Below are 14,118 nucleotides of genomic sequence, written 5' to 3' on the forward strand. Positions count from 1 at the left end.
AGTTGTTCTGCGGGAACTAAGGCCCCTACTCATGTGGAGGATGGTAACTACATGCTGAGACCTCACCTGCAGCCCTCACCCCAAACGTCACCTTAAAAAATGCTTCCCTGAAAACCCTCAGAGAGTTTGGGGTCTTTTGAGCATAAGCTGCCCATTCACCTTGCCTGGTCCTTGCGATAAGCCTTTTTCTGCTCCAAACTCCGACACTTCGGTTTGTTTGGCCTCACTGTGTATCGGGCACACAAACTTGGGTTCAACAATGATGCCATCCTGTGCTTTCTCCGTGCCTCCTGCCAGACAACACAAAGGTCCCCAACAAGGCCAAGGTGCTTGATTTCCATGGGGGTGCAGGGGAGGGGAAAAAGTCTTTTTTTCCTCTACCCTTCTTAGGTTCATTGTACAGGGGCCCTGTATATTATACTAACAAAGGACAGATTAACAAGAGAAAAATAAACAGAAGTTTCACATGTGCACCCCACTTGCACTTGGAAGCTCTCAGAGTTGAGTAACTCAAAAGAGTGGTTAGAACTTGGGCTTGTGTAGCATCTTAACAAAAGAACAATAAATTTTTAGAGAAGTGACATGGAGCTCGATATCAGAAAAACAACGCAATCCAAAATGGACAGAAGACCTAAACAGACATTTCTCCAAAGAAGATATACAGATTGCCAAGAAACACATGGAAAGATGCTCAACATCACTAATCATTAGAGAAATGCAAATCAGAACTACAATGAGATATCATCTCACACCAGTCAGAATGGCCATCATCAAAAAATCTACAAACAGTAAATGCTGGAGAGGGTGTGGAGAAAAGGGAACCCTCTTGCACTGTTGGTGGGAATGTAAATTGATACAGCCACTATGGAGAACAGTATGGAGGTTCCTTAAAAAATTAAAAATAGACCTACCATATGACCCAGCAATCCCACTACTGGGAATATACCCTGAGAAAACCATAATTCAAAACCAGTCATGTACCACAATGTTCATCGTAGCACTATTTACAATAGCCAGGACATGGAAGCAACCTAAGTGCCCATCGACAGATGAATGGATAAAGAAGATGTGGCCCATATGTACAATGGAATATCACTCAGCCGTAAAAAGAAACAAAACTGAGTTATTTGTAGTGAGGTGGATGGACCTAGAGTCTGTCATACAGAGTGAAGTAAGTCAGAAAGAGAAAAACAAATACCATATGCTAACATATATATATGGAATCTAAAAAAAAAAAAAAAAAGGTTCTGATGAACCTAGGGGCAGGACAGGAATAAAGATGCAGACATAGAGAATGTACTTGAGGACACGGGGAGGGGTAAGGGTAAGCTGGGACGAAGTGAGACAGTTGCACTGATGTACATACACTACCAAATGTAAAATAGATAGCTAGTGGGAAGCAGCCACATAGCACAGTGAGATCAGCTCCATGTTTTGTGACCACCTAGAGGGGTGGGTTAGGGAGGGTGGGAGGGAGACGCAAGAGGGAGGGGATATGGGGATATATATATACGTATATCTGATTCACTTTGTTATACAGCAGAAACTACACAACATTTTAAAGCAATTATACTCCAATAAAGATGTTAGGGGGCCTTCCCTTGTGGCGCAGTGGTTAAGAATCCGCCTGCCAATACAGGGGACACGGGTTTGAGCCCTGGGCTGGGAAGATCCCTCCTGCCTCAGAGCAACTAATCCCGTGCGCCACAACTACTGAGCCTGCGCTCTAGAGCCCATGAGCCACAGCTACTGAAGCCCGCGTGCCTAGAGCCCGTGCTCCACAACAAGAGAAGCCACCGCAATGAGAAGCCCACGCACCGCAACGAAGAGTAGCCCCCGCTCACCGCAACTAGAGAAAGCCTGAATGCAGCAACAAAGACCCAGCGCAGCCAAAAATAAATAAATAAATAAATAAATTTTTTTAAAAAAAAGATGTTAAAAAAATTTTTTTTTAGAGAAGTGATAAGACACAGGAAAAGGACTGAGTTTCTAGGGTGGAAAATTGTGGGAAGGCAAATATATGGGGAAGCCAATGGTCGCTAAGAGCTAGTTTTAGCAAGGTTTGCGTGTAGATTCCTCTGATGCTGTCTCTGGGTTGCTGAGGGTCTAGGGTTGCAGCCAGTGATTAACTTCTGGACTTCCTGGTAGAGAGCAAAATTTACAAATGATACATACATTTACAAATTTATGTCCTGCTTTTAGGCACATAGGAGAAGGGAAGAGAGCTTTTCTTGTATCTTCTTCTCAATTGCCTTCAGTTCAAAATAATCCTTATGTCGAAGTGGCATATTTTGGAGTGGCATCAGGGACCACCCACCATGATGACTGCCAATGAAAGGAGCCTCAAAATAGAAGAAAGGAGAGGAGGGATTTCTTCTCTCTTGGAGGTTCACACCTTGGCACCCTCATGTGTAAATTGGGGCCGTCAACCTCCAAGAGTCACCAAGGACGGGAAAGGAGATTGCATCTGTGAGCACCTACCAAAATGCTTGGCATGTAGAGATTAGTTTGAATCAGAATATATGACTATTATAAAGTTTTTTCTTATGTCCTGACAAATTATCCCTCCTATTAATGATGAGATCTTAATCTAATGCTTCCCAAAGCGTGGCCCATGACCCTGCTTGGACTACTTACTAGATTCTACCCATAATGTCCCGGGGACAGATTCCCAGTTGTCTTTGCTCCTCTTAGACCCACTCAATCACAATCTTAAGGGACAGAGCCCTGGATTCTGCATCTTTGACAAACTCCCTAAACAATTCTTGGGCATAGCAAAGTTTGAGTACCACTGGTAAAGTGAATGAAACATTGCTTCTGGAGACTAGAGAGACCTGGGTTCAAATCTCAGCTTGGCCACTAACTTAAGGTTTCTATGCCTTGGTTTCCTGGTTTTTAAAATGGGATAATAATAGTATGTGTGACGATTAAATGCAGAGAAATCGCTTAAGACTTGGGCCAGCACAAAGCAAGTGTCAACAAGTGTTAGTCATTGTTTTTCTCCTGCTAAATGTTGCTTCTGCTGTCCCTCTGTGGCACAGACCATGGCCCCCAACATCCCAGGAACAGCCCAGCTGGGACCCGCTGGGAGCAGTGCAAAAGAAAGCAAGGAGGATGTGAGGGCGCCTGCTCGGGTCTTGCTCCCTGCTCCTCTCAAACTGGGAAACGCTGTAAGGACACATCCGGCCACTGGAGGGCAGCATCCACCTAGCTAATTTTAAGAACAGCTTTCTCAAAAAGCAGCTTTCTGGTAGCGGTGCGGGGAAGGTGGAAGGAAGCCTTAATGGGGGCTTACTGGACACTGGATTAGTTGCTTCATTCTAGAAGTTCGTTTACATCCATCCTACTCTAGGCAACCCTTAGTGAATAGATGTGTTCTAAAATACAACCTATAAAGAGAAGTTTTACGTAAAGAACCCTATTTTCCCATTGCCTTGAACTATAAAATGAGAATTTTGATCCTAACTCTGGGATCTCCCACAGGTGCCCAGTGACAGTTTTCTGAGTGCCCACATGCCTGACCACCAGGACTCCCCACACCTCCCCAAGGCATGCAGGAATCTCCCTATTTTCCAATCCTGCCAGCTGCTGGCTGCACACGAAGAAACACGTAGGCAGCCCAGAGAGAGGCGGCAGCCCCCTTCCCACACCCTTGGTGTTCCCTTCTCAACGCGGCAGCAAGGACGGTTTCTGCAGCCGGCAGGTCCAAGTGTTCTAGTACCGTGTGAGCACAAGGCATGGGGCCCCTGGGCGCCCATCTCAAGGGTCTCAGGTGAAGTCACTCTCCCAAGCATGTCCCCAAGAATGGTCTGTGTCTTAGTTTGGGTTACTTACCCCCAAGGAAAGCTCTAGACGATGGTGTGCTGTGAACTCACTGGACTGAAGCAGGACAGCATGTTTGAGAATGAAGTCCATCCAGAGAAACTAGGTCCTGCTGGCAGCATGTAAGCCCCTGCCTCAGGCATTACCTCCGGACACTTCAGTTATCCAGGCCAGTAAATCACCCTCTGGCCTTACCAGCCTGGGTTGGGTTTTGTGGCTCTTGGTCTAGAAGGGTCCTAACCAAATACACAACCTAATATCCTCAAATGACGCTGGGTTGAGTACATGCATGAGATATTACAGCTAATCATCTCAGGCTGATTGTGTATGAGACCAAAATATCCTTTTCTCTCTCTCCATCCCCCCTTTCTCCTCCCACCCACCTTGGCTCCAAGCTTGGCTGTTTTGGACAGAGCAGGAAAAGGAAAATGGGTCACGAGTACCAGGATCCAGTTCATCTCACTCACAGGCTTGAGCTGACATGGGGCTAGGTCTCTCCCCCACTGCAGCATTGCTTCATTTTGTCTGTTAAAGACCAGCTTTCCATGCTTCTCCTGCAATTGGCAGATAATGTGGGCACAAGCATCTTCTGAGTTTCCAAGCTATTGGTCCAGCCCAAGATCAAATTAGCTCTTTGGAGCTGCTTCTCCACACTGTTCACTCGTATTAAGTTTGGGGATATTCTTGGTCTCCTTTCCAGGGTATCTCCCACATCCTGTTTATTTTTAGACCCACTTCCAGGGTTTTACATGCATTCCCATGAAATGTAACCTTATAAGATTACTCCCATCATTACTGCCTGTTGAGATCTTTTGAGATCCTAATTCTCTCATTTACCTTGTAGGCTTCATAGCACCTGTGGGGTTGATGAGTCCAAGTCAGTAGGACTTAAAACAGAACCAACAATCGGTCCTTACAGCCTATAGCAACCTCCCAGAAGTCATCAGATTCATAAGGCAGCACACTCTGGGCACGCTTTTTGTTTACACAGCCACTTAGCACTGTAGTGGGACTCTCTATCGTCCCCACCAGGAATAGAGGAGACGCTGCTTTTCTGAATTTCAGCAAAGACTGAGACATCTTTTTTTCTTTGCGGTACGCGGGCCTCTCACTGCTGTGGCCTCTCCCGTTGAGGAGCACAGGCTCCGGACGCGCAGGCTCCGCGTCATGTGGGATCTTCCCGGACCGGGGCACGAACCCGTGTCCCCTGCATCGGCAGGCGGACTCTCAACCACTGTGCCACCAGGGAAGCCCAGGACTGAGACATCTTTATATTGCTCTTTCTGAAGAGCCCAGTACCAACCCCAAAAGAAGACAATGTTAGTCAAGCAGCGCCTGCTCTTCACGGAACCGGGCTGCACCCAGGGATGACTGCATCCTTTTACAAGTGTTCACAAACCCTCTTTCAAATAGCTTGCTTTCAGAAGCCATCTTCCCAGGTATTAAGAGTTTGCAAAATCTCTCTTGCACTTTCTGTTGGAAAAGTAGGATTCAAGGAGATGTCTAAGAAAAAAAGGATAATTAGAAATGGAAGATGCTAGAGAGGGGCGATTAGAGACCATATGTTAAAGTAATCTGTGATAAGAATGGAGGTTTTACACTGGCTGAGGATCTCCTAGCTTTGCCAAATTACATAGAGTAGGTTTAGGATGAATCTTTCTTTTGTTCTCTCATCAAAAATAGAACCCAGAAGGTTGGGGAGTTGACAGGTAATCTGTTCCGTGGGCCATATTTCATTGAATCTAAAATACGGTCAGATTTAGAAGACGCTCCATTATTTTATAAACCATCAAGAAAGAGAACGTGTAACCAACTAAACTGTAATACAATGCTTTCTTATCATTCTTTTATTTTGTACTTATGTGAATTATGTACTTATTGAAAGAGCTCTTTTAGACTTTAAACGTTTTTATCATGTCACTCTTGTGCAGAGATAAAAAAGAAAGTATGAGCAAAACAGAGTCCAACTCTTCTGAATTCCTTGTCACAGTCTTTAAGTGCATTTTCCACATGTCATTTCGATCCATAGCATTAATAATGCAGCTTTTCATAAGAGAGAGCTCCACTATGACCTCCAGATTGTCTTTCTGTATACCCATTCTGCAGGCTTTGATCCTGGTGCCTGATCTTACTAGAAGGTGTTAATGGAAGTTTGAGACAAAAGCAGGACTCACTTTCCTACTTCAAAAGGGCAGGCAGTGACTCTAGGTCATGACTGCCACCTTGCCAACAGCAGTGGTAGGATACCATTAATTCTAACGTGAGATTGGTCATAAGCTACATCCCAATCTCAGGGATGTGAAAATTGATAATGAACTGAGGTAGCTCTTATAAGGCCACCTTTTGAGTTATCTGTCCCACCCAGCTCCTGACTGATAGCCTCAGCCTCATCCACTGGTAGGCATCACCGTGTCAGACCAGGCCAGGCTGGGCCAAGTGGGTCCTGCCATCTTGGATTTGGGACTAGCTTCTTGTGTAGAGGAAAACACTGGGGTACGTGGGTCAGCCTCTCCCACCACAGGGGTCACGACCAGAGAGAGCTGGGCCCGAGAGAGGAGCGAAGCTCCCACACAGAGAGGGGCCGAGATGAGATGGAGAAATGGCAGGCTCTTGGCTTCCCGAGGGCTTTCTGGGGGCTGTGGCCAGTCCCTACCTGAAGCTGGGCTGCCGCCTAGGCCCTGGGTTCTGTAGACACCCTGAAGCCTATTTCCCCTTTGTCTCTAAGCCAGCGAGGTGGTCCAATTACTAGCAAAGTGTCCCACTGCAGCACCTTAGCTGTGCCTGCTCAGACAGGGGCTGCCCCACCACTCTTGGGGCTCTGAAAGCCTCCACGGTCACAGAGTGGCTTCTAGAACTGTAGTTTAGCTGAAGGACCCTATTCCACCATGTCTGGGTGTCCTGTTATCTCTGGGCCCTCTCTGCCTCGATGTAGGCTTCCAGCTCTGATGGCCAGGTTTGCCTGGTGCTGGGTGAGAGGGGTGTCTGTCCAGTGCCATCCTCCAGGGCACTGCATGTAGACAAGGTTCTTCAATGGTTTTAGTGGCAGTGCTGGTGCTTAGTTACCTCTCTTCTGTCCCCCTAGGTTTGGCCTGGTCTGGGGGTGAAGGAGCAGCCTATGGCCTCGGGGCAGACTTGTCCGTGTGAGGTCATCTACCCCATCAGGGGTTAAGCTCACAGCCTTCAGCCCCTCAGCCAGTGCCACTAACCAGGTGAGCTAATTAGCCTACCCACCTCCTGCTGGGCCTAATCATTCTGGCCCTTTTGGAGTTTCAGAGCTTTGAAGCTTCCATCTCCTTCCTCTGCAGACTGGCGATGTTAGGGTTAGGAGTTCTGGTCCAGTAGCTGTGACAGCCTCCCAGGGATGACGTTGCAAGTTCAGGCCTCTGAAGCTGGGGTGGTTTCTCCAAAGCCTCAAGCCTGTACCATGGATCACTGGCGTCAGGGAGGCAGCCAGGCTTCCCAGAGGCCTGGATAATGGAGCAAGTATTAGTGTCCTATTGTTGCTGTAACAAATTACCACAAATGCAGTGGCTTAAAATATGAATTTATTATCTTACAGTTCAGAAACCCAAAATGGGTCAGCAGGGTTACATCCCCTCTGGAGGCTCTAGGGGAGAGTTCATCTCCTTGCCTGTTCCAGCTTCTAGAGGACAGTGCCTTCCTTGGCTTGTGGCCTCATGTCATTCCAACCTCCACCTCCATCATCACATCTTCTGACACTGCTGGCCTGGCTCCCTCTTAGTAAGAGCCCACCCAGATAATCCAGAATAACCTCCCCATTAAGTACCTTAACTCAATTACCCTCTGCGAAGTCCCATTTGCCATGTAAAGTAACACGGTCCCAGGTCCCAGGGATTAGGACACGGACATCTTGTGGGGACCGTTATTCAGTCCACCACAGAGTTCAAAGACTAGAAGAGGACTCCTCTTTTGTTTAATTTTTTTTCCTTTTTTTTTTAAGATGTTGGGGGTAGGAGTTTATTAATTAATTTATTTATTTTTGCTGTGTTGGGTCTTCGTTTCTGTGCGTGGGCTTTCTCTAGTTGTGGCAAGCGGGGGCCACTCTTCATCACGGTGCACGGGCCTCTCTTGTTGCGGAGCACAGGCTCCAGACGCGCAGGCTCAGTAGTTGTGGCTCACGGGCCTAGTTGCTCCGCGGCATGTGGGATCCTCCCAGACCAGGGCTCGAACCCGTGTCCCCTACATTAGCAGGCAGATTCTCAACCACTGCGCCACCAGGGAAGCCCCTAGAAGAGGACCCCTCTTAATGGTATTTTCCTAGATGTACATGATATGTTATTACCTGAACCTTTGACCCCCAAAAGCCAGCAATGAGTAGTAAAGGGACTTGAAATCGCCTATTTAGAAATAAGTAAACAGATGAAGTAAATCAAACTCTTAGGACTAATACTTTGGAGGTGTTCAGCAGCTTGTAAGCATCATGGCAACCGGTGGGTTAATTTAAGGTGACTGAACACGGCAGAGAACCTGGCATATATTAGCTTTGTGGTTTTTCATCTGAAATGTATAATTGAAATGAGACGTGTGATTTTAATCCTGGAGGTATAAGAGAATTGTTAGTAAACAGCTTTGAACTGCTCCAGAGAACGTGATTTACTACATTTATAATATTTCAATTGCCTTGTGCTGAGTGAAACTGTGCCGCTTGGATTTGAATCTTCCTGGGTTGGGAGTCTGAAGTCCTGGAAAGAATTACTAAAACTTATAAATACACTTAAAATATTTAAAGGAATTTAATGAAGTTTGCAAGTGGGGTTGTTTGGGGGGATTAAATCTGTTAAATGTATGAATGATTAGGACAAGAGCGTTTTTATTTTTACAGAAAAATTACATTATCAATAAAACAAGATGTCCATGATGACCTTAAAAGGTTAAGAAATCAATTTTTAAGATTTTACTTCTTTAACAGATTGAAAATTAATTTAATTATAGTCATTTGCACACATACAAGCACCCTTGAACACTGAGAAACTCAAACTCTTGAAGGCTGTGGAATAACTCTGTAAACACACTTCATTCAAATGACTCACACATTCTTTTAAAAATGGATCGTATCTCTGGAAATTGAAGCTTTTTAAAAAAAAAAAAAAATTCTGGCCACGCCACATGGCATGTGGGATTGAACCCACATCCCCTGCAGTGGGAGCATGGAGTCTTAACCAGGAAGTCCCTGGAATTGAAGCTTATTAAAGAACTTACACCCTGAGTTTAGGAAACTTTCTGGTTGGAACAGTTTCCCTCTCCTCAACTCCTATACCACCATGCCCTTGGGTAGACTTGCATGTAAATAGCTAAAACAACATATCTTGCTTATCGGCCTCTCCAAAGACTTTGAGAGCAGGCTCTGGCCTTTTTCCACAGTTTTCCCCACAGAGCTGCAGTCAGAGCAGGCCCACCTTGAGCATTTACTGGCTTACCAGCCAGTGGTAAAACCTACAGGAATGTTTACCAAAGCAAAAGCCAACCTCTCTCCCCATGTCTTTTCTCCTGAGCAGCCTTGCCTCTTTTCCAGGGCAGGGATGTTCCAGAAACTCATAGAACTAATTCCTAAACAAGAGGGCCTCACACTGAAGAACTTATCTTTGGCTCCAGTTCAGTAAGTTCTGATTTAAGCTTAGTCCTCTTATATGAGGGGACGTATCATGTTGAGGGTTCTCTTTTTAAGAGATCCTTCAAGCGAATCCCTTGAAACTTAAAATAAGATTGACAGCTAACATTTATATGCACTAATATTTTAGGAGCTCTGTGTATTACAGCATCAACTTTCCAACAGCACTATTATTCCCTGTTAACAGATAAGGGAACTGTAGTGCACAGTTAACCATTTTGTAAATGGCAGTCATGAATTTGAACACTGGCAGTCAGACTCCACAGACCCAACTCCCTGTAACCACTACACCAAACTGTTTTACTCCTAGACACAGCCAGAACTGGAACACAGACCTTTAGCTTCCATTGCTAAGTTACATTTCTGTAAATCACTGCACTGTTACTATTACTGGTATCATTATTGGCAGTCTTCATTGCCTGATAACCTCGAGGAGGAAACACAGGTAAGGGGAAAAAACAGGAGAAGCTACAGAAGTGCACACAGATGTCTCGGGGACCTTGTTATAAGGCAGATTCTGATTCAGGAAGGTCTGGGGTGGGGCCTGAGAGCCTGCATTTCCAACAAGCTCCAGGTGATGCTGGACAGCGGCCGTCTGCGGAACAGTCTGAATAGCAAGGGACGAGATGCCTCTGAGAATGTGTCCCCTGTGGCAAAAATAAAAGGAAGGGGGGGCATATAGATGTTACAGAGCTGTTTGATGCTGTGGGAAACAAATGAAGGTGGAGTCTACTTTTAACTCATAGGAGCCTCGTGAGGAAACGACCTTCTCCTTTTAAAAACGAAACTGAAAAAAAAAAAACAAAAACGAAACTGAAGTGTAAGAAGACGGAACGCGCCAAGGTCGAGAGCATATTAGGGGTGGTCCAGGTGCCCCCACACCATCGACCCCACACACACTTCTGTAAAACAGTAAGCAAGGAGCAAGCAAAGAGCTGACATGGGAGTGTTGTTGCTTTAATATGGTGTGTGCCAAGCAGCATCGAAGTGGTCCACGCTTGCCAATTTTCTCCTGACCGTTTTTTTTTTTAGTGTTGCTTTTTTAAAATAATTAATTAATTAATTTTATTTTTGGCTGCGAGGGTCTTGGGTCTTCGTTGCTGCGTGCGGGCTTTCTCCAGTTGCGGCGAGCGGGGGCTACTCTTTGCTGCGGTGCGCGGGCTTCTCATTGCAGTGGCTTCTCTTATTGCGGAGCACGGGCTCTAGGCGCGCAGGCTTCAGTAGTTGTGGCTCGGGGGCTCTAGAGCACAGGCTCAGTAGTTGTGGCGCACGGGCCTAGCTGCTCTGCGGCCTGTGGGATCTTCCCCAACCAGGGATCGAACCGTGTCCCCTGCATTGGCAGGCGGATTCTTAACCACTGCCCCATCAGGGAAGCCCCTGTCCTGACCATTTTTTTTTTTTTTTTTTTGCGGTACGTGGGCCTCTCACTGTTGTGGCCTCTCCCGTTGCGGAGCACAGGCTCCGGACGCGCAGGCTCAGCGGCCATGGCTCACGGGCCCAGCCGCTCCGCGACATGTGGGATCTTCCCGGACCGGGGCACGAACCCGTGTCCCCTGCATCGGCAGGCGGACTCTCAACCACTGCGCCACCAGGGAAGCCCCTGACCATTTTTAATGAGCAATATTTAAAAAAAAAAAAAAAGGGTGTGCTGATAAATAGGCTAATTACACCTCTGGACTTAAAAATGAGAAGATAAGCCACATAAATTCTCTTTCTTAAAAAAACAGCCATTTCAAAAGATTTTCTTTAATATCATAAAATATTTTCATGGACAGGTGAGCTAGCAAACACACATGCACCAATGTGCCTTTGACAAGATTATCCCCTACCCTCACCCCCCCACTCCACATCAAGGTGGACATGAGATTGGAGAAATGAATACAGCAGATGGTACAGATAGAAAAAAAAAAAAATCGATAAAAAGGATGGATATAACATTGTGCTTGGTTATTTTCCTATGTCACAACAAAACAAAACATTTCGGTGCAAATAGTTAATTTTTCCTCTTTTCCATTTAAGTCTGGTGGAGAAAAAAATACTTTTTCTATAATAAAATATGTGGTTTTTTACTTTTTCTAACGTAACTTTTTTTCTTTTTTGCAGAAAATAATTTTGTAAACTGTCACTTCACGGTCTGGGAGGCTCGATGCCACTTGGGTCCAGCTCGCCCCTTTGGAGGCGGAGCGCGAACCAAACCCGGGCGGGAGAGGGGGGACAGCTGAGGCGCAGGGCTGGGCGCGCATGGCGGACGGGGGCAAGGGCATGGGCCGGCGGGAGGGGGTTAGAGGTCACTCTCGCCGTACAGCGCCGTGGAGAAGGACATGTAGTCCAGAGCACCTGGCACGGCGTCGGGGCCGGTGTAGGGGGCCATTCGCGCGATGCAGTACTCAGCCTGGTCAGGCGGCAGCTCACGGCGCAGCTCGTCCACAGTGATGTAGTTCTGCGGAGAGAGCGCGGTCAGGACGGCGGGTCAGGGCGGCCATAAAGCAAGGCGGCCACAAAGGCCAGAGGCCGTAAACCTCACTCATGACATTAGGTACCCTGTTCCATCCCCGTTCTGGCCCTGTCCTCATACTTCTGGATATAGAAATACGTGTGTGTGTGTTGTGTATATACACACACGCACACGTATATTACACATTCATATGTACGTATATATGTATGCGTATGTATATAAATATATACGATACATATACACAAATATAACCATATACACGTGTATATAAATATATACGATATATATGCATATACACATATATAACCATATACATGTGTGTGTATATAAATACGTATGCTATATATACACATACACACACATAACCGTATACATGTGTGTTTGTAAATATATGATACATATATAACCATATACATGTGTGTATAAATATGTACGATATATACATGTAACATATATGTGTGTACACACATGCACATGTATATTGCACGTACATATGTATGTGTGTATATAAATACATACGATATATATACATATACACATATATAACCATATACGTGTGTGTGTGTGTGTGTGTGTGCGCGTGTATTTAAGTCCCCTTATAAGTTTTCCACTTCTATAACTACTTGAGGCGGTTTCCAAGCTAACTGGAAGTGCTAACTGCACCTGTAATCTTTCCACGTATCGCTCTAGCCCACCCCGGCCACAGGCAGGATCAGCAGCACCGTATCTGGTGGGACAGAGTAGGGCCCCCCACACCCACTCAGCTGGGCTCCGAGGACATCACCCAACTCCTGCAAATTACATGAGCATCAATCATCTTCAGATAGCATCACTGCCACAGACAGCTATCTGAACCGTGTTTGCGAAATTTGGACCTTACCCCACCTGGCCCGGTTCCCAGTCTGGGTCTCTGCTTTCGCCCCGCCTTGGACTTGCCCATGAAAGTCTACTTGGAAGCTACTTCTTTTGGGAGCTTGAGGCTCCACAGGAGCTCAGGGGCTCTGACCCACACGGCGGGAACCCGTCCTATGCCCTACTTCTGCCAGAGTCCCCCAGGAGCCAGTCTGAAGGAGGGAGGCGCTGGCCCTCAGGTCACTTCAAAAGTCAGAAGACCAGGTCCCTTTCTGGGCCCCGGAGACCTCCTCTACAAAATGAGTCACTTCAAGGAGGTGGCTTCTCAGGGTCCTTCCAGCTCCAAAGTGCTGACTCTAACATGCTGTCCTCGAACTTAAGTCAGACCTTTAGGAACCACTTTGTGGGTTGAGTCTTTATTTCCATATAGATTACAACATTGCGGAAACTATACTCCCTATTGGCTAAGGAAGGATGGCATAAGGATTATCCTGTGAATTTTTCAGAAAGGGAATCTGGCCTCTAGATGTCTCTGCCCCAAAATTCCCCTGGATGCTCCCACGTTTCCACTGTCAAGCAGGGCACTGAAGGGAACTTGGGAGATTTGGAAAATTGAAGCTGACTGCTGCTCAGGGTAGAAAAATGAGACACACGCTTCCTTCCTGCTCCCTACCTATATGCCATACCTTGTGCGCAGAATGATATAGGGGCGAAGTCCAAGTTCCCAGATGGACCTTTCATCACCCACTCCCACACTCCACCTGACTGGACTGCCCTCCACCACCCATCATTTTGTCACAGTATCTCATCACAAGTATGACATGCAGTGTCCCTGGCAGGGGACCCCCTTAAGCTAACGCTGTGTCCTAATGCCTTAGCTGATCCCAAGACGTTACAGAAATGGGTAGAGGTGACAGCAAAGAGGCCCGGGGGTGGGGGGGGGGAAAGGAGGAGCAGTGGAGGTGCTCACGACCACCCCTCCATATCAGTCCGCCCCAGCATGGTGCCCACACCACAGCAGACCCACCTTATCCCCGGCCAGGATCTTGAAGGAAGCCATGACTTGGTCTGCTGTATCTGTGTCAGCCGTCTCACGGGACATAAAGTCGATGAAGGCCTGGAACGTCACTACCCCTAGGCGGTTGGGGTCCACAATGCTCATGATGCGGGCAAATTCTGCCTCTCCCTGGAGGGAAGAGCCAATCCCAGGTCTGTTATCCTCTCAGCCACGGTCTCCTCTCTCTATGGACCTCAAGCCCCTGCGGGCTCGGAGTAGCCTGAGGCTATTAGAGAGGGCAAAGCAGACCCCTGACCTAACCTGGGTTGTCTTGAGGGCATGATAGGAACATAATACCCAATA

The 14,118-nt window shown here is 46.8% G+C and overlaps 1 protein-coding gene across 3 annotated transcripts in view; it reads right to left on the reverse strand.

Moving 5' to 3' along the window:
• Positions 1-11,177: 11,177 nt before the first annotated feature.
• The window catches only part of ACTN1 (actinin alpha 1), a 95,841-nt gene continuing 92,900 nt past the window's right edge, over positions 11,178-14,118 (reverse strand). For all 3 annotated transcript variants that reach the window (XM_022570283.3, XM_022570284.3, XM_089907872.1), the window contains 2 exons: positions 13,786-13,944; positions 11,178-11,891 (listed from right to left, as the gene is read on the reverse strand). In XM_022570283.3, the coding sequence (XP_022425991.1) occupies positions 11,733-11,891; positions 13,786-13,944 (318 nt within the window). In that variant the 3' untranslated portion in view covers positions 11,178-11,732. The remainder of the gene's footprint in view (positions 11,892-13,785; positions 13,945-14,118) is intronic.

The sequence above is a fragment of the Delphinapterus leucas genome, chromosome 2, assembly GCF_059928025.1.
Source record: "Delphinapterus leucas isolate spDelLeu-1000000601 "Yukka" chromosome 2, BTC_Dleu_Yukka2, whole genome shotgun sequence".
Classification (NCBI taxonomy): Eukaryota; Metazoa; Chordata; class Mammalia; order Artiodactyla; family Monodontidae; genus Delphinapterus; species Delphinapterus leucas.